Source organism: Arachis stenosperma, chromosome 2 (assembly GCF_014773155.1).
Source record: "Arachis stenosperma cultivar V10309 chromosome 2, arast.V10309.gnm1.PFL2, whole genome shotgun sequence".
In the NCBI taxonomy this organism is placed as follows: Eukaryota; Viridiplantae; Streptophyta; class Magnoliopsida; order Fabales; family Fabaceae; genus Arachis; species Arachis stenosperma.
The window spans coordinates 104,933,443-104,956,797 of NC_080378.1; the positions used below are offsets into that span (position 1 = coordinate 104,933,443).

A 23,355-nucleotide genomic window follows, 5' to 3' on the forward strand; every position below is an offset into this window, starting at 1 on the left:
ACATGGTATAGGCCAAGTGATCATCACTCTAAATTAAACAACAAATTAGAATATATTTTCCTCAACAAATAATAATAGCATATATATATTCCTAAGGGCAAATTTGTAATTCAACTTTGAAAAGCATGATATGTTGTCGGGGATAAGTTGGTAGTCGTCAAGGAAAAAAACAAGAGATCATCACATACAATTATTTGTACGGCCTCCTCCCATTGTATATATAAAAAAAAACCATTAAATGCCTTTGGATGAAGAAGTGAAAGAAATCAAAGGGATTCAAGAAAGAAAGAAAGAAAGAGAAGCATATATGTCTTCAAGGGGGAGAAAAAAAGCAGCTATGCAACGCATGTTGCAACAGCTTCGAACCGCCACAAATTCCAGTGCTGTAATTAATAGCATATAGTGTAGAAGCATATTTTTTTGGTTGTTCCTTCAATGCAATAATCAATATTTTCATCGATATAATAATAATTATTCTATTCTTTTGGTATTTTGGCAGATGAACAAAGCCTCTATTATCGTTGATGCCACCAAATACATGGAAGAGTTGAAGCAAAAAGTGGAGGGAATTAACTCAGAGCTAGGAACCGTTGGATCTTCATCATCAACCTCCCAAGATGAATTACCAATGGTGCTTATTATTAGTCCTATACTTTTCTTTTTCTTATAAAAATAGTTAAATAACTAGAGTTTATTGTATACATCTTTTTTATTCTAATCATCAATTAAATTTATTATCTTTTAGCTTCTATATATGTGTGAGCGTTTGTTTTTACTGATGAAGTCATGCTTGGTTATATTATTAGATAATATTAACAAATTATTATTAAATTTTTTTCAGGTCATAGTAGAAACCCTAGAAAGGGGTTTTCTTATTAATGTGTTTTCAGAAAGGAATTGCCCCGGTATGCTTGTGGCAATACTTGAGGCCTTTGAAGAACTGGGTCTTGATGTTCTTGACGCTAGGGTTTCTTGTGAAGACAATTTTCAGCTTGAAGCTGTGGGAGGAGAAGTAAGATAATATAACCTATTATACCTACTATTTGTTATTTCTCTTAACATATATAATTATTCTTGTCAACAAATCAATTTTTCTAAAGATTTAAGTAGATAAAAAAAACATATTTTTAATATGTCTTCTTAAATAAGAGTTTTTTTTAGTTTGTTTGAATTTTTATATATATATATTTTTTATTTTGACTTATGCTTTGTTTTTAAGAATAATAAAAATCAAATTTTAAATTTTTTAATTATGAATATTCTAATAGCATGCGAAAATTTAAGTTGGTAGAAAGAAGTACATAAATGACTATATATCTAATAATTTTTTTTATTATCTATTCATATATGTATTTATTTTTCTCTTTTCAAATTAGATTCATAATTTCAGTCAAACAATTGTAATACATACATGAAACTGAAATAGTGATGTTCATGTAGGATTGCTCTATTTCTGTTCATCGTTACTATCCTCTTGATTTCTCTACCAATTTCTTAGTGTATATATGTCATAGTACAATAACATAACACTTCTAGCACTGCACTTTTTGAATTATTACAATCGAAAAGGTCTAAATTGTGTGGTTTAGGCAAAAAAAAAAAACATTTAGTAGCTTTTTGCTCGAGCCATAAATTATAGAATTTTAAATAAACAATTCAAGCATATTATTATATGTTAATTTGTAATTATTTTTCAAAAAATGTTTTGGGGGTAAAGAACACGGCTCGTACCCTTTTTTTAATCATATAAATTATTAGGCAAAAAATTTGTGTTCTAAAATCTTACATGTTGGAGTTTATTATATATCTATCACCCTCTAAATAGTAACGTTCAGAACAAAACATCACGAGGAGGTTGTACTGTTTTGTTTTCAGAACAAAACATCTATTTTGTATCTACTTATATTTCATACATTACATATTTTTCTCTTCTTTTAAAATATGAAGTTTGTCTTATATAATTTTCTATTTATAAATAAAAATGTTAAAGACAAAATTATAAATATATAAAACATATATTGCTATTTTCAATTTGATCATATACATATGTATCTGAAGTTTTTAGTTTCAAAATTAAGAGTGCCTCCGGTATATTTGGATTTGTTCAGCAATGTTAAAAAAAAAAAAAGGTAAACACTCAGGTAAAGTCGACTTTACGTAAAGTTGATATTTGAGAGCTGTTAAATAATTTGACTGATTTGATTAAATTTTTATCCAACGACTCTCAAATATCAACTTCATTCGACTTCACCTGAGTTTTCACCTAAAAAAAAGTCACATTATTACTAAAGCAACTGTTCAGATAAAAAAGTCATGATAATTAAAATTGGTTAAATAATTTAATATATTTAATTAAATTATTTAATATAATAAATATCAATAATTTAATTATTATCTTTATATAAAGATATTTTTACATAAGCAATCATCTATCATTATCTTTATATAAACATTGTGGTGGATGGTTTCTTTCTCCTTCTTCTTTTTTTTTCTTTTTTCTTTTTTTTTTTACTAACACCTACAAATTAAAATTTGTTTGATACTTTTTTGCAGGGTCAAGATCAGAAGGAGAGCATCGATGCGCAAGTGGTAAAGCAAGCAGTGTTGCAAGCAATCAATAACATGAATTAAAGATCAATTTACAAAAATGCGGAAAGAAAAAAAAATAATGTAGCGCTTTTGTTTTGTCCCACTCATTTTCTATAATCTCGTTTTAAATGTAAAACTTACGTATCCAAGTGAAAGAATCTAATAAGTGATAGTAATATTATATGTTTTATTAAAAAAGAAATAAGAATATTAGCCCTCATGTTACATGTGACATTGCTTCATTATATGAAGAATTAATTTGTCCGGTTTTTCATGTTTGGTGCAACTATAGGTAATCAATATTGCGTAACGGTAGGTGTAGAAAATGGATTTACTAGGAAATTAAAAATAAAAAAAATCATCTGATGGAAAAGATAATGATTCAAGAGAAGAAATGTCTTAAGCATTTCACAATTCACATATTCACTTTCCTAATATTACAATACAAATTTTTTATTTATTCTATATAGTTTTAATAATATCTATTATCTAATTCTATCTATAGTAGTTGGACCCACCTCAATTATATTCATTACATATTGATCAGCTATTACTTAGACGATACACTACAAGGAAATACATAAATTACCGTCGAATTTACTTTCAAATTTTGTATGTAAATATAATAGAAGATATTATTACTGTTAAGTTTAATGACAAAGAAACTATTCATGGAAACACGTTTATGAAGTTTATTCAATATAAATTGATTAGATTGATGCAGCAAAAAATTAAGATAAAGTCTGCAGCAAAATGTTAAGTTCGTTGAGATACATAAGTGCAGAGAAGTAAGAAGTAATTCTAAGTAATGTTTTATGATTAGAATTGAGAGGAAAGAATTTTATTTATTGACTACACCATAAACTTTTTATATATATAGATATAAAACTAACTACTTTCTATTATTGAAACAGAACACTAACTAATCAAACTCTCTTTTATTTGTTTGTTGTATACGTTCCACAATCTTTATTGATTCTTAATTCTCTTCTTTATTTTCTTGACCTTTTTTCTTTACATTCCCCCTTAAACTGAAGGGGGAACTTGAGTGAACCAAAACAGTGCTTAAACTTCGCAAAGAGAGGTAATGTAAGAGGTTTTGTAAGTATATCAGTAACTTGTTCTTGAGCTGAAATATTAGTTGCAAACAATTTGTCTCTATTGACATGATTCCAAACAAAGTGCAGATCAAGTTCAAAATGCTTAGACTTGCTATTTAGAATTGGGTTAGCTGTAAGGAGACAAGCTCCTTGATTATTACAATAGATAACTAGTGAGGTCTTCAATGTCACATGCAGCTCAAAAAGTAAATTCTGCACTCATACTAATTCAACTTGAGCTGCTGTCAGGCTCTATATTCTGCTTTTGTGCTAGACCTTAAGATTGCTTGCTGTTTATTACTCAAGTCAGTGTTTTTAGAAAATAACAGTCCCTGATCTATTGTACCTTTAATATATCTTAGAATTCTCTTGATTGCTTTCCATTGGTTGACAGTTGAAGAATATATAAATTGACAAACTTTGTGTACTGAATAGGTGATATCTGATCTGGTCAGAGTAAGATATTGAAGAGCTCTCGTAATAGACTTGTACAATTTTGGGTCATCAAATTGTTGTGAATCATTAATGTGTAATTTTGTAGATGTAACCATCAGAGTTGGTACAGTATTCGATGTTGACATCTTTGTTTTATCTAACAAATCCTTGATGTACTTTCTTTGATGAAGAAAAATCTGATTGTCACCATGGTATGTAGTCTTCAATCCAAGAAAATAGTTAAATTTTTCTAAATTTTTAAGAGAAAAAAATGTATTGAGCTGTTGAATTAGAGTCTGCAATTCATGTGGATTATCTCCTATGAGTAAAATATCATCTACATATGCTAGAAGAAGAGTAATAGAAGTTGCAGTTTTTCTAATGAAAAGGGATGGATCTGATTTAGTATTTTTAAGTCCAAAATGAGAGAGAGTAGAAGCTAGAGTTAGAAACCAGGCCTTGGGTGTCTATTTAAGACCATATATAGCCTTGTTAAGCTTGAAAATATGTGTGGAATCTTGTTGAATAAACCCCTGTGGCTACTCCATAAAAACTGTTTCGTGTAAAATACCATTAAGAAATGCATTATCAAAATCAAATTGCCTCAATTGTCAACCCTTATGAAGAGCTAAAGTGATAACAATCCAAATAGTTTTTAGCTTAATTACAAGACTAAATGTTTGATCAAAATCAAAACCTTCGTCCTTTGGTGAAATCCTTTTGCCACCAATCTGACCTTATAACTAATTATATGTCTTTGAGGGTTCTTTTTTAGTGCAAACACCCACTTACTTCCTAGTACAGTGGAATTAGGTGGCAGACTTGTGAGAGTCCAAGTTTGACATCTTTAAAGAGCCTTGTATTCTTGCTCCATAGCATGAGTCCACTGAAGATGCTTGAGAGCTTCAGTAGAATTCTTAGGTATATGATATAGAAATTCAGGATCATCATTAACATTAGTTACCACAGTTAGTGCAGAGTTTGCAGGTTTAATTGATTTAGATCTAGTAATCATTTTATGTGTATTAGTTGGAAGAGGGGGTAGTGTTGGAAGTGGGGAGGGTTGCGTTGGTATAATTTGAGAAGGTGGTGACACTGGTAATTGAATTTCTATGTTGGAAATAGGAATATGGCCATGAGGGAGATTTTGAGTAATATGATGCTGTTTTAAAGAATTGATAGGTATTGTTTCTGATGTAGTATGTATTATAGGTGTTGATTTTAAAGATGAGGCTTGTGTCATGTGTGTGGATGAGGATAATAGGTTGTGTAATATGGAGGTGATCAATAGAATTAGTGTTGAAAGAAATATTTATGACCTACACAGAATCATTGTTAGTAGCATTTGTTTGACAAGTATTCTGATTAGTAGGGAACATGATAGAATATGGAAACTTCCTTTCATCAAAGAAAACATGCCTACATATATAATTGATCATTTGAAGATAAACACTTATACCATCTATGTTGACTACCATACCCCAAAAATAGACATAATGGGGATCTATAATCCAATTTATGCTTGTTATATGATCAGAGGTACGGATAAAAAGCACAACCAAATACTTTGAGAGTTGTATAGTCTGGTTCTTTATGATGCAAAGCCTCAAATGGTGAAGAATTGTTCAAGAGAGGAGTTGGTAATCTGTTAATAAGATGTACAATAGTAATAAAGACATCTTCCCAAAATTTTAAAGGTAAAACCAGTTGTGGCCAAAAGAGATAATCTAATTTCTGTGATATACTTATGTTTTCTTTCAACACTACTCTGCTCTTGGTGTGTGTAAGGACAAGCTAGTCTATGTGAAATGCAACAATCCAAGAGAAAAGATCTAAAAGTATTTGATAAAAACTCAGAACCATGATCAGTTTGTATAGATTTTGTTGTACATCCAGTTTGATTTTCCAGTAGTTTCTTGTAATTTTGAAATGCAACAAGACTCTCGGATTTATTAATAAGGAGAAAATACATGTATACTTAGTGCAAGCATCAACAAAGCATACGTAATACTTGTATCCATTTCTGGAAATAGATGGGCTAGTCCCCAAATATCTATATATACTAATTCTAAAGGTGTTAGGTACACAGAGTTAGAGTCATCAAACAACAATTTGTGCATTTTGGCCATAGAACAAAATTCACAAATATCAATATTATTAGGCAGAGACATAAAGAAAATATTGCATTTATTCATAATACTTTGCACAATTCTAATTGAAGGATGGCCAAGTCTTTTGTGCCAAAGTTCTACATTATGTGATGAATTACATGATGCAACTAACGCTGTGCATTTAATAGTCCTAGGATAGAACAAATGGAAAAACATATAGATGTCATCTTAAGTTATTCCTTGTAGAAAAAGGTTTTTGGTAACTGTATCTTCCTCATCTCTGAGAGAACCTTCCTCCTCTTCCTCTTCTTGTATTCATGCCTCTTTGGAAATTAGAAGCAAAGGAACTTGATGCTTGTGACAGATTAGCTAATGGAATCAAGTGTTGCAGTTTTTTGAATCTTTAGAGCATTTCTTCATAAGCAATGAGAAATGATTCTGTCTCTATGACAGTGATTTGTCCCATCTTAAACATGACAGGTGAGATAAATCCTTGGTACTCCTCAGTTAATCCATCAAGGATTGTTTGAATATGATCTTCATCCAGATAATGACTATCAATAGCAATTAATGAATCAATAAGAGTGTAAATTTTACCTTTGTAATCTTTTGCTGATTCTTCATATTTGATAGATCTCAATTGAAATTTTAGACTTTGAATTCATGGCCTTGATGATGCTGTAAATACTTCTTGAAGCTTCTCTCACATATCATAGAAGGTTTTGCATTTTACCATTTTATTTTTGAAATTGGTATTGATAGAAGCAAGAAGCCTTGTCTATAATGAAAGATATTGTAACTGCTTTTTGTTATTGAAACAGAACACCAACTAATCAAGCTCTCTCCTATTTGCTTGTTGTACACGTTTCATAATCTTTATTGATTCTTGATTTTTTATTCTCTTCTTTATTTTCTTGACCTTTTCTCTTTACAACGTTACCTTTGAATTTTTAGGATTTCATAGAAAAATTTTGAATATAGTATTGGATTTTTCTGACACAAATAATGTTTGATTTTAATAAATTATTGTCGAATTTTTCCAACACTAAATCTGACGATAATGGATTAAAAAGATTTAATCTTTTAAAAAAAATTGTGTAATTACTATCAAATAATCCAATACAAAAGTGTCGGTAATAAAAATATTTTTAAAAAAATTCATACCCGCTTAAATATATTATATGCTCATAACCTTGAGTTCGATTTTTAAAAAAAAAAATTCACTATTATACAAATCATAAAATAAATAGTATTTACATTAAAACAATAAATTAAAATGTCAATAACACAAATTAAACTGTATGTATGAAATAAAAAAAAGTGTTAACTTAAAACAATAGGGCACTAAACAATAAAACAAAAGTTTATTATAGATTTTTTATTTAAATAAATAAAATAATAATAATTACCGAAATAAATAATTTTAAAAATATTTACCAATTTAAATTCTTTAGTATTATATCGTTTACAGTGTAAACGAAGTGACATTGCATGTATCTCGTTTACAGTGTAAATGAGATAAGACACGTCAACCAAATTATGTCTATCTCGTTTACATTATAAACGAGATAAGCCCATACTGCGCTGGTGCGCGAAATTGTGAACAATACAACTTCGCACAACTAACCAGCAAGTGCACTGGGTCGTCCAAGTAATACCTTACGTGAGTAAGGGTCGATCCCACGGAGATTGTTAGCATTGAAGCAAGCTATGGTCATCTTGTAAATCTTAGTCAGGCAAACTCAAATGTATATGATGATGAACGAAAATAATATAAAAGATAAAGATAGTGATACTTATGTATATCATGGGTGTAAGAGCTTCAGACAAGCGTATGAAGATGCCTTCCCTTCCGTCTCTCTGCTTTCCTACTGCCTTCATCCAATCCTTCTTACTCCTTTCCATGGCAAGCTCGTGTAGGGTTTCACTGTTGTCAGCAGCTACCTCCCATCCGCGCAGTGAAAGCTAATGCACGCACTCTGTCACAGTACTGCCAATCACCGGTTTGGTTCCCTCCCCTACCGGAATAGAATCACTCTTTTGCGTCTGTCACTAACGCCCAGTAGGTTACAGGTTTGAAGCACGTCACAGTCATTCAGTCATTGAATCCTACTCAGAATACCACAGACAAGGTTAGACCTTCCGGATTCTCTTGAATGCTGCCATCAAGTCCTGCCTTTACCACGAAGACTCTGATCTCACGGAATGGTTGGCTCGTTTGTCAGGCGAGCACTCGGTTGTCAGGCGATCAACCATGCATCGTGCAATCAGGAATCCAAGAGATATTCACTAAGCCTCATATGCTTGTAGAACAAGAATGGTTGTCAGTCACCTTGTTCATGGGTGAGAATGGTGATGGGCGTCAATCATCACCTTCATCATGTTGAAGAACAAGTGATATCTTGGACAAAGAACAAGCGGAATTGAATGGAAGAACAATAGTAATTTGCATTAATACTCGAGGTACAACAGAGCTCCACACCTTAATCTATGGTGTGTAGAAACTCCACCGTTGAAAATACATAAGAACAAGGTCTAGGCATGGCCGAATGGCCAGCCTCTCTAAGATAGCATAAAACAAAGATAGCTACCAAAAGTCTCCTAATACAATAGTAAAAGGTCCTACTTATAGAAAACTAGTACATAGATGAGTAAATGACATAAAAATCCACTTCCGGGCCCACTTGGTGTGTGCTTGGGCTGAGCAATGAAGCAATTTCGTGTAGAGACTCCTCTTGGAGTTAAACGCCAGCTTTAGTGCCAGTTTGGGCATTTAACTCCCAATTAGGTGCCAGTTCCGGCGTTTAACGCTGGAATTTCTTGAGGTGACTTTGAATGCCGGTTTGGGCCATCAAATCTTGGGCAAAGTATGGACTATTATATATTGCTGGAAAGCCCAGAATGTCTACTTTCCAACGCCGTTGAGAGCGCGTCAATTGGGCTTCTGTAGCTCCCGAAAATTCACTTCGAGTGCAGGGAGGTCAGAATCCAACAGCATCTGCAGTCCTTTTGAGTCTCTGGATCAGATTTTTGCTCAGATCCCTCAATTTCAGCCAGAAAATACCTGAAATCACAGAAAAACACACAAACTCATAGTAAAGTCCAGAAAAGTGAATTTTAACTAAAAACTAATAAAAATATACTAAAAACTAACTAAAGGATACTAAAAACATACTAAAAACAATGCCAAAAAGCATACAAATTATCCGCTCATCACAACACCAAACTTAAATTGTTGCTTGTCCCCAAGCAACTGAAGATCAAATAAGATAAAAAGAAGAGAATATGCAATGAACTCCAAAAATATCTATGAAGATCAGTATTAATTAGATGAGCGGGGCTTTTATCTTTTTGCCTCTGAATAGTTTTGGCATCTCACTCTATCCTTTGTAATTCAGAATGATTGGCTTCTTTAGGAACTCAGAATCCAGATAGTGTTAGTGATTCTCCTAGTAAAGTATGATGATTCTTTTCGTTTGCTTGCTTTCTTTCTTGCTTCAACAATCATTTTTATGATTTTTCAGATCCTCAGTAACATGTCTCCTTTTTTCATCATTCTTTCAAAAGCCAACATTCATGAACCACAAATTCAAAAGACATATGCACTGTTCAAGCATACATTCAGAGAACAAAAGTGTTGCCACCACATCAAAATAATTAAACTATTATAAAATTCAGAATTCATGCAGTTCTTTCCTTTTCAATTAAGCACGTTTTTATTCAAGAAAGGTGATGGATTCATAGGACATTCATAACTTTAAGGCATAGACACTAAGACACTAATGATCACAAGACACAAACATGGACAAACATAAAGCATAAAAATCGAAAAACAGAAGAATAAAGAACAAGGAAATCAAGGAACGGGTCCACCTTAGTGATGGCGGCTCTTTCTTGCTCTTGAAGATCCTATGGAGTGCTTGAGCTCCTCAATGTCTCTTCCTTGTCTTTGTTGCTCCTCCCTCATGATTCTTTGGTCTTCTCTAATTTCATGGAGGAGAATGGAGTGTTCTTGATGCTCCACCCTTAGTTGTCCCATGTTGGAACTCAATTCTCCTAGGGAGGTGTTTAATTGCTCCCAATAATTTTGTGGAGGAAAGTGCATCCCTTGAGGAATCTCAGGGATCTCATGGTGAGAGGGGTCTCTTGTGTACTCCATCCTTTTCTTGGTGATGGGCTTGTCCTCATCAATGGGGGTATCTCCCTCTATGTCAACTCCAACTGAATAACAGAGGTGACAGATGAGATGAGGAAAGGCTACCCTTGCCAAAGTGGAGGTCTTGTCCGCCACCTTGTAGAGTTCTTGAGCTATAACCTCATGAACTTCTATTTCTTCTCCAATCATGATGCTATGGATCATGATGGCCCGGTCTATGGTAACTTCGGACCGGTTGCTAGTGGGAATGATTGAGCGTTGTATGAACTCTAACCATCCTCTAGCCACGGGCTTGAGGTCATGCCTTCTCAATTGAACCGGCTTTCCTCTTGAATCTTGCCTCCATTGTGCGCCCTCTTCACATATGGTTGTGAGGACTTGGTCCAACCTTTGATCAAAGTTGACCCTTCTAGTGTAAGGATGCTCATCTCCTTGCATCATAGGCAAGTTGAACGCCACCCTCACACTCTCCGGACTAAAACCCAAGTATTTCCCCCGAACCATAGTGAGATAATTCTTTGGATTCGGGTTCACACTTTGGTCATGGTTCTTGGTGATCCATGCATTGGCATAGAACTCTTGAACCATCAAGATTCCGACTTGTTGAATGGGGTTGGTGAGTACTTCCCAACCTCTTCTTCGGATCTCATGGCGGATCTCCGGATATTCACCCTTTTTGAGTGAAAAGGGGACCTCGGGGATCACCTTCTTCAAGGCCACAACTTCATAGAAGTGGACTTGATGCACCCTTGAGAGGAATCTATCCATCTCCCATGACTCGGAGGTGGAAGCTTTTGCTTTCCCTTTCCTCTTTTTAGAGGTTTCTCCGGCCTTGGATGCCATAATGGTTATGAAAAAGCAACGCTTTTACCACACCAAACTTAAAAGGTTTGCTCGTCCTCGAGCAAAAAAGAAAGAAGAGAGTAGAAGAAGAAGAAATGAGGAAGAGGGGGAAGATGGTGTGTTCGGCCAAGAAGGGAAAGAAGGGGTGTTTAGGTTGTGTGAAAATGAAGGGTTGAAGAAGGGTATATATAGGAGAGAGGGGGGTAATGGTTCGGCCATTGAGGGTGGGTTTGGGAGGGAAAGTGGTTTGAATTTGAAGGGTGAGGTTGGTGGGGATTTATGAAGGATGGATGTGAGTGGTGAAGAGAAAGATGGGATTTGATAGGTGAAGGGTTTTTGGGGAAGAGGTATTGAGGTGATTGGTGAGTGGGGGAAGAAGAGAGAGATTGATGGTGGGGTCCTGTGGGGTCCACAGATCCTGTGGTGTCAAGGAAAAGTCATCCCTGCACCAAATGTTGCTCAAAATCACGTTTTGAGCTATTTCTGGCGTTAAACGCCGGGCTGGTGCCCATTCCTGGCGTTTAACGCCAGGTTGTTGCCCTTTACTGGCGTTTAACGCCAGTCTGGTGCCCCTTTCTGGCGTTAAACGCCCAGAATGGTGCCAGACTGGGCGTTAAACGCCCAACAGCTAGCATTACTGGCGTTTGAACGCCAGCTTCTTCTCCTCCAGGGTGTGCTGTTTTTCTTCCTGTTTTTCATTCTGTTTTTGCTTTTTTCATTGTTTTTGTGACTTCTTATGATCATCAACCTACAAAAAAAGATAAAATAACAAAAGAAAATAGTTAACTATAAAACATTGGGTTGCCTCCCAACAAGCGCTTCTTTAATGTCATTAGCTTGACAGAGGACTCTCATGGAGCCTCAGAAATGATCAGAGCAATGTTGGAACCTCCCAACACCAAACTTAGAGTTTGAATGTGGGGGTTCAACACCAAACTTAGAGTTTGGTTGTGGCCTCCCAACACCAAACTTAGAGTTTGACTGTGGGGGCTCTGCTTGGCTCTGTTTTGAGAGAAGCTCTTCATGCTTCCTCTCCATGATGATAGAGGGATGTCCTTGGGCCTTAAACACCAAGGATTCTCCATTCACTTGAATGATCAACTCTCCTCTATCAACATCAATCACAGCCTTTGCTGTGGCTAGGAAGGGTCTGCCAAGGATGATGGATTCATCCATGCACTTCCCAGTCTCTAGGACTATGAAGTCAGTAGGGATGTAATGGTCTTCAATCTTCACCAAAACATTCTCTACAAGTCCATGAGCTTGTTTTCTTGAATTGTCTGCCATCTCTAATGAGATTCTTGCAGCTTGCACCTCAAAGATCCCTAATTTCTCCATTACAGAGAGGGGCATGAGGTTTACACTTGACCCTAAGTCACACAAGGCCTTCTTGAAGGTCATGGTGCCTATGGTACAAGGTATAGAAAACTTCCCAGGATCTTGCCTCTTTTGAGGCAGTTTCTGCCTAGACAAGTCATCCAGTTCTTTGGTGAGCAAGGGAGGTTCATCCTCCCAAGTCTCATTTCCAAATAACTTGTCATTTAGCTTCATGATTGCTCCAAGGTATTTAGCAACTTGCTCTTCAGTGACATACTCATCCTCTTCAGAGGAAGAATACTCATCAGAGCTCATGAATGGCAGAAGTAAGTCCAATGGAATCTCTATGGTCTCATTTTGAGCCTCAGATTCCCATTGTTCCTCATTGAGGAACTCAGAGGAGATTGGTACACGCCCACTGAGGTCTTCCTCAGTGGCGTCCTCCTCCTCTCTTTCCTCTCCATATTCGGCCATGTCTATGGCTTTGCACTCTCCTTTTGGATTTTCTTCTGTATTACTTGGGAGAGTGCTAGGAGGGAGTTCAGTAACTTTCTTGCTCAGCTGACCCACTTGTCCTTCCAAATTTCTGATGGAGGACCTTGTTTCATTCATGAAACTTTGAGTGGTCTTTATTAGATCAGAGACTATTGTTGCTAAGTCAGAAGTATTCTGCTTAGAACTCTCTGTCTGTTGCTGAGAAGATGATGGAAAAGGCTTGCCATTGCTAAACCTGTTTCTTCCACCATTATTGTTATTGAAACCTTGTTGAGGTCTCTCTTGATTCTTCCATGAGAAATTGGGGTGATTTCTCCATGAAGAATTGTAGGTGTTTCCATAGGGTTCTCCTAGGTAATTCACCTCTTCCATTGAAGGGTTCTCAGGATCATAGGCTTCTTCCTCAGATGAAGCTTCCTTAGTACCGCTTGGTGCATTTTGCATTCCAGACAGACTTTGAGAAATCAAATTGACTTGTTGAGTCAATATTTTATTCTGAGCCAAAATGGCATTCAGAGTATCAATCTCAAGAACTCCTTTCTTCTGATTAGTCCCATTGTTCACAGGATTCCTTTCAGAAGTGTACATGAATTGGTTATTTGCAACCATTTCAATCAATTCTTGAGCTTCTGCAGGCGTCTTCTTCAGATGAAGAGATCCTCCAGCAGAGCTATCCAAAGACATCTTGGATAGTTCAGAGAGCCCATCATAGAAAATACCTATGATGCTCCATTCAGAAAGCATGTCAGAAGGACATTTTCTGATTAATTGTTTGTATCTTTCCCAAGCTTCATAGAGGGATTCTCCATCCTTCTGTCTGAAGGTTTGGACTTCCACTCTAAGCTTACTCCATCTTTGTGGTGGAAAGAACTTTGCCAAGAAGGCATTGACTAGCTTTTCCCAAGAGTCCAGGCTTTCTTTAGGTTGAGAATCCAACCATATTCTAGCTCTGTCTCTTACAGCAAAAGGGAATAGCATCAGTCTATAGACCTCAGGGTTAACCCCATTAGTCTTGACTGTGTCACAGATTTGCAAGAATTCAGCTAAGAACTGATGTGGATCTTCCATTGGAAGTCCATGGAACTTGCAATTCTGTTGCATTAGAGAAACTAATTGAGGCTTAAGCTCAAAGTTGTTTGCTCCAATGGCAGGGATAGAGATGCTTCTCCCATAGAAATCAGGAGTAGGTGCAGTAAAGTCACCCAGCACCTTCCTTGCATTGTTGGCATTGTTGTTGTTTTCGGCTGTCATGGGTTCTTCTTCCTTGAAGAATTCGGTCAGGTCCTCTAAAGAGAGTTGTGCTTTGGCTTCTCTTAGCTTTCTCTTCAGGGTCCTCTCAGGTTCAGGATCAGCTTCAACAAGAATGCCTTTGTCTCTGCTCCTGCTCATATGAAAGAGAAGAGAACAAGAAAATGTGGAATCCTCTATGTTACAGTATAGAGATTCCTTGAAGTGTCAGAGGAAGAGAGAAATAGAAAGAAGAAGGAGAAGAAGAATTCGAACTTTAATTAGATAAGGTTCGAATTGTGCATTGAGAAGGAGTAGTACTCCATAAATAGAAGGATGTGGGAAGGAGGGAAGAGAATTTTCGAAAATTCAATTAAAAGATTTTGAAAACATTTTGAAAATTTGATTGAAAATTTTCGAAAATTGAAAGTGGAAAAGAAATCAAGTGATTTTTGAAAAAGATTTTGAAATTAGAAATCAAAAAGATTTGATTGAAAACTTATTTTGAAAAAGATATGATTGAGAAGATATGATTGGTTTTAACAAATGTGATTGAGAAGATATGATTTGAAAACCATTTTAAAAGATATGATTTGAAAACAATTTGAAAAGATATGATTTTAAAAATTAATGACTTGCCTAACAAGAAAAGATATGATTCAAACATAAAACCTTCCTCAACAGAAAAGGCAAAAAATGTTCAATCAAATCATTAATTGTTAGTAAGTATCTTTGAAAAAGGAAAGAAATTGATTTTGAAAACATTTGATTGAAAAAATATGATTTGAAAAAGATTTGATTTTGAAAAACTTTGAAAACTTGAAAAAAATTGATTTTGAAAACAAAATCTTCCCCCTAGCACCATCCTGGCGTTAAACGCCCAGAATGGTATACATTCTGGCGTTTAACGCCCAAAATGCTACCTTTTTGGGCGTTAAACGCCCAACCAGGTACCCTGGCTGGCGTTTAAACGCCAGTCTACCTTCTTCACTGGGCATTTTTGAATGCTCAGCTTTTTCTGTATAATTCATCTGCAGTATGTTCTGAATCTTTAATTCTTTGTATCATTGACTTGAAAAGACACAAATTAAAAATATTTTTGAATTTTTAATAATCAAAATGCAACAAGAATCAAATAACAATGCATGCAAGACACCAAACTTAGCAGTTTGTGTACTACTGACACTATATGAGACACATAAACACTCAAGCCAAAAGAATTCAAAGATCAAAACAAAGAAATATATGCATGGATTCGAAAAATATAACAAAAACATGCATTTGACACCAAACTTAAGATGAGACTCTAGACTCAAATAAGAAATATTTTTGGATTTTATGGTTTTGCAATTTTTTTTTTTGTGTTTTTCGAAAATTAAGTGGAAAAAGGTATCAAAATTCTTAATGAGAATTCCAGGAATCAGTGCAATGCTAGTCTAAGACTCCGGTCCAGGCATTAGACATGGCTTCACAGCCAGCCAAGCTTTCAAGGAAAGCTTCGGTCCAAAGCACTAGACATGACCAAAGGTCAGCCAAGCCTTAGCAGATCACTGCTCCAAAAGCAAGGTTGATGAAAATCAACAAGCTCTTGTGGTGATAAGTTGAAACCTCGGTCCAATCAGATTAGACATGGCTTCTCAGCCAGCCAGATTTCAACAAATCATCATGAAACTCTAGAATTCATCTTCAAGAATTTTGAAAAAAAATAAATACCTAATCTAAGCAACAAGATGAACCGTCAGTTGTCCAAACTAGAACAATCCCAGGCATTGTTACCAAAAGCTTGCTCAAAACTTGAACAATCCCCGGCAACGGCGCCAAAAACTTGGTGCGCGAAATTGTGAACAATACAACTTCGCACAACTAACCAGCAAGTGCACTGGGTCGTCCAAGTAATACCTTACGTGAGTAAGGGTCGATCCCACGGAGATTGTTAGCATTGAAGCAAGCTATGGTCATCTTGTAAATCTTAGTCAGGCAAACTCAAATGTATATGATGATGAACGAAAATAATATAAAAGATAAAGATAGTGATACTTATGTATATCATGGGTGTAAGAGCTTCAGACAAGCGTATGAAGATGCCTTCCCTTCCGTCTCTCTGCTTTCCTACTGCCTTCATCCAATCCTTCTTACTCCTTTCCATGGCAAGCTCGTGTAGGGTTTCACTGTTGTCAGCAGCTACCTCCCATCCGCGCAGTGAAAGCTAATGCACGCACTCTGTCACAGTACTTCCAATCACCGGTTTGGTTCCCTCCCCTACCGGAATAGAATCACTCTTTTGCGTCTGTCACTAACGCCCAGTAGGTTACAGGTTTGAAGCACGTCACAGTCATTCAGTCATTGAATCCTACTCAGAATACCACAGACAAGGTTAGACCTTCCGGATTCTCTTGAATGCTGCCATCAAGTCCTGCCTTTACCACGAAGACTCTGATCTCACGGAATGGTTGGCTCGTTTGTCAGGCGAGCACTCGGTTGTCAGGCGATCAACCATGCATCGTGCAATCAGGAATCCAAGAGATATTCACTAAGCCTCATATGCTTGTAGAACAAGAATGGTTGTCAGTCACCTTGTTCATGGGTGAGAATGGTGATGGGCGTCAATCATCACCTTCATCATGTTGAAGAACAAGTGATATCTTGGACAAAGAACAAGCGGAATTGAATGGAAGAACAATAGTAATTTGCATTAATACTCGAGGTACAGCAGAGCTCCACACCTTAATCTATGGTGTGTAGAAACTCCACCGTTGAAAATACATAAGAACAAGGTCTAGGCATGGCCGAATGGCCAGCCTCTCTAAGATAGCATAAAACAAAGATAGCTACCAAAAGTCTCCTAATACAATAGTAAAAGGTCCTACTTATAGAAAACTAGTACATAGATGAGTAAATGACATAAAAATCCACTTCCGGGCCCACTTGGTGTGTGCTTGGGCTGAGCAATGAAGCAATTTCGTGTAGAGACTCCTCTTGGAGTTAAACGCCAGCTTTAGTGCCAGTTTGGGCATTTAACTCCCAATTAGGTGCCAGTTCCGGCGTTTAACGCTGGAATTTCTTGAGGTGACTTTGAACGCCGGTTTGGGCCATCAAATCTTGGGCAAAGTATGGACTATTATATATTGCTGGAAAGCCCAGGATGTCTACTTTCCAACGCCGTTGAGAGCGCGCCAATTGGGCTTCTGTAGCTCCAGAAAATTCACTTCGAGTGCAGGGAGGTCAGAATCCAACAGCATCTGCAGTCCTTTTGAGTCTCTGGATCAGATTTTTGCTCAAATCCCTCAATTTCAGCCAGAAAATACCTGAAATCACAGAAAAATACACAAACTCATAGTAAAGTCCAGAAAAGTGAATTTTAACTAAAAACTAATAAAAATATACTAAAAACTAACTAAAGGATACTAAAAACATACTAAAAACAATGCCAAAAAGCATACAAATTATCCGCTCATCATGCGCCTATAAGTATAAGTCATTTACAGCGTGACTCTAGGTCCCATTTTGACTTGGTCAACCTCTTTCTCCTCTCTTTTTACCCTTTCCTACCACATTTGAGACTGATACGGTGATGGCACGCTAGGCGGAGAATGACGGGGACATCAACAAACTGAACGAGACGTCGCATTACGCCATAAAGGGCAGCCGACTTCGAGGTTAGTTGCGTTTTGTTCGGTTAATCTAAGTATGTGGACATTGTTAGGGTAGTCCTGTAGTGACAAGCAGTGAGTCAAATGCTTTAGGGATTGGACTGTATGATGAATTTAGAACTGTATTTGCTTCTGTAAAATTGTTATGACTTAATTAGGATTTGCTTACCGACATATGTAATTTAGAGACATGTGTAGACTAGAAACATGGAAGTATATTCTTAAGTAGAAGTACCTCTATGTTCTTAAATAGACTACAAAAATTTATGATTATCTCTTTATAAGTTAATTTTTTTTATTCCGCAAAGGCCTCGCCTTCTATTGGCCCAGCAAGTCAGCCATACCCTTCCTCCACCGAACGCCAATGTCCCGTATCTGGCTGAGGCCAGATTCGGCACACGGTGCCTCTCAGGGACTTCACTTTTGACAATTCTCTGATTTCAGCACTCGTGGAGCGATCGCGTTCGGAGACTCACACGTTTCATCTTTCGTGCAGTGAGGTCACTATCACCCTGCAAGACGTGGCGTACCAACTAGGCCTACGCGTACACGGAAATCCCGTTGGGGTGCCTTCGTGACTTCGGTAGATGGTACGGCACAGAGACGTGGGCCATGGTGGAGCAGCTGGTTGGTGCCAATCCTCCATTGGTTGCACCACAGGCCGCGTAGAGGAAGGAGTCCTTCACGCTGAAGCTAGTGTGGTTGCGTGATCGTATCCGCCAGATGCCCCCGACCGACGATCCGGAGACCCTCCGACAGTATCCCCGGTACTATATTATGTACTGATCGGAGGGTATCTATTGACAGACAAGTCCAACAACCTGGTGCACCTACTGAATATATCGTACAGAAGTAATGAAAAGCGCAAGTAAATTTAAGCTTACCAGTATTCGAGGTTCTGCCGAAGGGTCAACGGAGACTCCATTGACACTCATTCTCAACTTGACGGCACTGCACATGGTACTTTAACCGGTCCGATTCGATCACCCGGTACTCCGCACTCCTCCGAATACTGTAGTTCTTCACACCCTGAAGCACTGCCTCTCGGCTTCTAAACTTGTGGCTGACCCGAAACTCTACACCGCCGTCTAGGTTGTAATCCTCTTCTCCCGTGTCCAAAAACGGAGTCCTCTCGTGCATGGCATTCAGATCCAGAGTGTGATAGTGAGATGGAACTGTCGAAAGCGCTAGAATCGGGAGAGGTTGAGGCAGGACATGGCGCGCCACAGTCTGCACAGGTGTCTCCAGAACACACTCATCCTCCTCCCCACTGTCGGACAAGTTGCTATCCGCACTGTCCGCCACATAATCCTCGTCCGACTCCTCCTCGCCCACCTCTGCCTCATCCACTGGAATGGCGACATGAATAGGCGGTGGTGCGAATGGTCGGTCGTCCTGTACATAGGTCGAGTGTACGGAACTCCCACCCCACTGTGTCCCACCTCTGCTGAAAGCCCCATTACCTGCTCCACCATGATCCTCCCACGGATGTCGAACATTAGTCGCACATGCTCGTCCCCAAGAAGTCAGAAGAGTCGAAACCGGAAGACTCCGTTACCCATGGGTGCCAGCAACCTATACGCCACCCTTCCGATTTCCCTCGCTTGTGTACTACCGAGCTTGCTCAATATCAATTTCTTCAAATCCGACAACGTCTCCACACGCTGAGTGCGAAACAATATCGGATCCTTACACTCAAATGTCACCCCGTTGTCGCCATTTCTCATACAACAATTGGGATACACAAGCACAACAATATATGAAATATTACTGGCCAGTAATACCTTGTATTTGTGAGAAATATGAGACACATAAAGGATAGAAAAAGTTTGTAAAGAATACCAAGAGTTACACATCCTTTTATAACTGCTGTAATTGTCTTCTATATATTTCGTTTACACTGTAAACGAGATGAACATTTCATGTATCTCGTTTATAGTATAAACGAGATAGACACATTACAGCTGACTTGTCATATCTCATTTAGACTGTAAACAAGATACATAAAATTTTATATTATCTTGTCTACAGTGTAAACGAAATATGACTAGAAAATACATAACGATAATTATTTCTAAAATTATTTATTTTAATAATTATTATTTTTATTTTATTTATTTAAATAAAAAATCCAGTTTACTATGGGTCTATATAATTATCCATCGTCATTCTCTTGTGGTGTCAATGGTGCTGTGATGAAACAAACATCTAGTGTGACATCTAAATAATGAATAAAAACCCAACTCGGTACTTCTCTATTAACATGAAAGACAACGGTCCCTGGGAACAATACATCCCTCACATTATCACAATAATGAAGAAACGCAAATAATTAACTAGACTTGCAACTATTTCATTGATACATAGAGAGAATAAATTACTAAATATATCAATAATCACACACATGCCACTCTGTTGTTATTGTTGTTGTTTATCTTTTTTTGGACATTATTCCACTCTATAGGTTTTTGTCACAAGTTAAATTGTGTATCTGGATTTGTTTCATTTTGTTTTTGTCTAGTAATGTTTATTTTGCTAATGTCACTTTTCCCATTTGTTTTGGGTTAGTGTCTAGTATCTTCACTATCTTGTATATATTTTGGGCTTTGAGCCCTGTAGTACAAAATCATAACAAAACTATGATAACCCGAATAAAAATCTTATCGGAAAAAAATATAATAAAAATCTTTAAAATGTCATTAATCTTTTAATTAAAATTAAAGGTTTTTAACTGTTAGTTAGGTGGTTGTCAGTGACTTGGTGTTGCTCTCATCGTGCGTAATTGATTGAGATAAGAGAGAAAAATATTTTCTTTTTAGGTAAACTATTATTTTGGACGATAATTTTAGGTTAAATTTAATTTACTCTTTAATGTTTTAAATATTTTATTTTAATTTTAAAAATTTTAAATAAATTTAATGTTATTTTACTATTAAATATGATATAAATAATTAATATATTAAAATATAATAGCATTCAATTTCAATACGTAAAAATTGATTTTTCAATAATTACTAATATAAATATATATTTTTTTAATTTTAAAGCATTGATGATTGATTGATATGGTTTGAGATTTTATACGAAAAAGAAAATAAAAAGAGAAAAAGTTACAAAAAGATTTTGACAATATTTTTCTAACTAAAAATAAGAAGATGTGACTTAACTCAAAATTAAATGTTAAAGTTCACGTTATCTGTTTTATTAATTATTTATATCAAATCTAAAAGTAGGACAACATTAAATTTGTTTAAACTTTTTAAAACTAAAATAAGATGATTAAAATAATAAAAATTAAATTAAAATTTAATTCCATCATTAAGAATTAAAATAATATTAAAGAATCATTAGAATCATTTTAGATCAGTTAATATCGTTTATATTTATATAACATATCTGTATATTAATTGTAGCATTCTATGCTTTTATTACTTTAATTCCTCTGGCACCTATATATACCCCTTGTATATTGTACTTTTCATCACACTGAATAATACACTCTTCAGATTATTCTCTCAGTCTCTTGTTTCTAACATGGTATCAAGAGCCAAAAAGTTTTTTTTTTCCAGTGAACATTTGTTCATAGCATCCTTTTTTTCTCTTCCGACAGTGCTTCTTTGCTCTAATTTTTCGTCCTGTTTCCGACGCTTTGGTTCGTCACCTCTGCCATCATTGTGTTCGTCTCTCTGTCAGGATTCCAACGCCGCTGGAATCGTCGCCTGAAGCCGCCGGACGCGCCGCCGGAAACTCCCTGCCCACCTCCATTGTTCCTCATCCCAGGTGCTTCAGTGGCCGTTGGATCTTGCAGCTGATCGCGCACGATACTGGAGCTTCCACGTGTCACGATGGCAGCTTCCCCTGCGACCCGCGCACCCGCTCTTGACCCGACCCGACCCGCCAGTTGACCCGCGTGCCACATCGTTGCCAGCGTGTCTTCTTCCGCCTCTCAGGTGCTGCCACGTGTCGTCATATTGCTGACGTGGCACTAACATCACTGCTGATGTGGCGCTGACGTGGCAGACAGGCGGGACCCTTCCTAAGGTTTTTTGGTGAGCTCTTTTCGATTCTGCACTCCGTTTTCTCATTTTCTGCTCCGAAATTGCTGTTTTCTCTCCTCTCTTTGATCTCTGCCTACTATTATGGAAAAGTCAAATGCTTTTGCTGCCACTGACAGAAAGGGTACATTCTGTCAAAATTGTAATCGTTTCGGGCACCTCTTCTCAGCCTGTCCTTCTGTTGAATGTCGCACATGCCACCAGAAAAGTCACATTAGCTACCATTGTTCACAGTTGGTCTGCCATTATTGTAAGCTCTTGGGACATTTGATTACTGCCTATCCTACTCGCCCACCACGTCCTGATCACCTCAGGCATGCTTCCCATCCCAATTTCTCCAGAAATGTGTCTGCTTCTACTGTTGCTGCTATTGAATCTACCACCTTTGCTCCTCTCAACCCGTCTCCTGTATCTCTCTCTGATATTGCATCTCTTCTTAAGCAACTTCTCTCTTCTTCTGGTAATACTCCTGTTGCTTTTTCGACTCCTCTAGGTAATTCTACATGGTACTTTGATTCTGGCTGCTTTAATCACATGTCACCTTTGCGTCATCTCTTCTCGTCTTTGTCTACCACTACAAATGCACCTTCTGTCAATACTGCTAATGGTTCGCTCTTGCACGCAACACATAAGGGTTCTATTTCCCAGCCAGCTCTTAATCTTCATGATGCTTATTATATTCCCAAGTTGAACTTTAATCTTATTTCTGTTGGTCACTTGTTGATCTCGGTTTTGATGTCACTTTTTCCATTTCTGGTTGTCATGTACAGGATCGTCGGACGGAAAAAATTATCGGGACTGGACGTAAGGTTGGAAGGTTGTTTGAACTCGAGAATCTTCATATTCCTCCTGTACCAAATCTCTGTGCTGCTTCTTCTCCTTCTACTCTTCACTTATGGCATCAACGTCTTGCTCACACCTCCTTGGGAAAGATGCATCCTCTTGTGTCTCCGGGTGTTTTGGGTCAGGTTAATCATGAGTCTTTTGATTGCATTTCTTGTCAAACTGTTAAACAACCTGCTTTATCTTTTCATAATAATTCCTCTCTTGCTTGCTCTCCTTTTGATCTTATCCACTCTGATGTTTGGGGTCCCGCTCCCACTGCTTCTATGAGAGGAGCTCGATATTTTGTCGTTTTCATTGATGATTACTCACGCTTTACTTGGGTTTATTTGATGACCAATCGCCATAAGTTACCTCAGATTTATATTAACTTTGCCACTATGATTAAAACTCTGTTTTCCAAGGTCATTAAGGTTTTTCGCCGCGATAATGCTCTGGAATACCGTGATTCCAAACTCTTAACCTTTCTTGCAGAACAAGGTACCTTGTCTGAGTTTTCTTGTCCTGGTACATCTCAACAAAATGGCCGAGCTG

At 37.0% G+C, this 23,355-nt stretch overlaps 1 protein-coding gene and 1 non-coding gene across 2 annotated transcripts; both read left to right on the forward strand.

Moving 5' to 3' along the window:
* The first annotated feature begins 271 nt into the window (after positions 1-271).
* LOC130962280 (transcription factor SCREAM2-like) lies at positions 272-2,801 on the forward strand. Its single transcript, XM_057888476.1, has 4 exons — positions 272-385; positions 500-631; positions 842-1,012; positions 2,554-2,801. The coding sequence occupies exons 1-4, from the start codon at positions 308-310 to the stop codon at positions 2,629-2,631; spliced, it is 459 nt and encodes a 152-aa protein (XP_057744459.1). The 5' UTR covers positions 272-307; the 3' UTR covers positions 2,632-2,801.
* A 10,983-nt stretch (positions 2,802-13,784) lies between these two features.
* LOC130964777 (small nucleolar RNA R71) lies at positions 13,785-13,892 on the forward strand. The gene has a single exon (XR_009080851.1). It is a non-coding gene; the product is annotated as a small nucleolar RNA R71 (small nucleolar RNA).
* The last annotated feature ends 9,463 nt before the right edge of the window (positions 13,893-23,355 follow it).

Coding starts and splice junctions, on each gene's coding strand:
- LOC130962280 (XM_057888476.1), top strand. CDS start 308: ATGTCTTCAAGGGGGAGAAAAAAAGCAGCTATGCAACGCATGTTGCAA. Junction 632..841: donor CCCAAGATGAATTACCAATG/GTGCTTATTATT, acceptor AATTTTTTTCAG/GTCATAGTAGAAACCCTAGA. Junction 1,013..2,553: donor TTGAAGCTGTGGGAGGAGAA/GTAAGATAATAT, acceptor ACTTTTTTGCAG/GGTCAAGATCAGAAGGAGAG.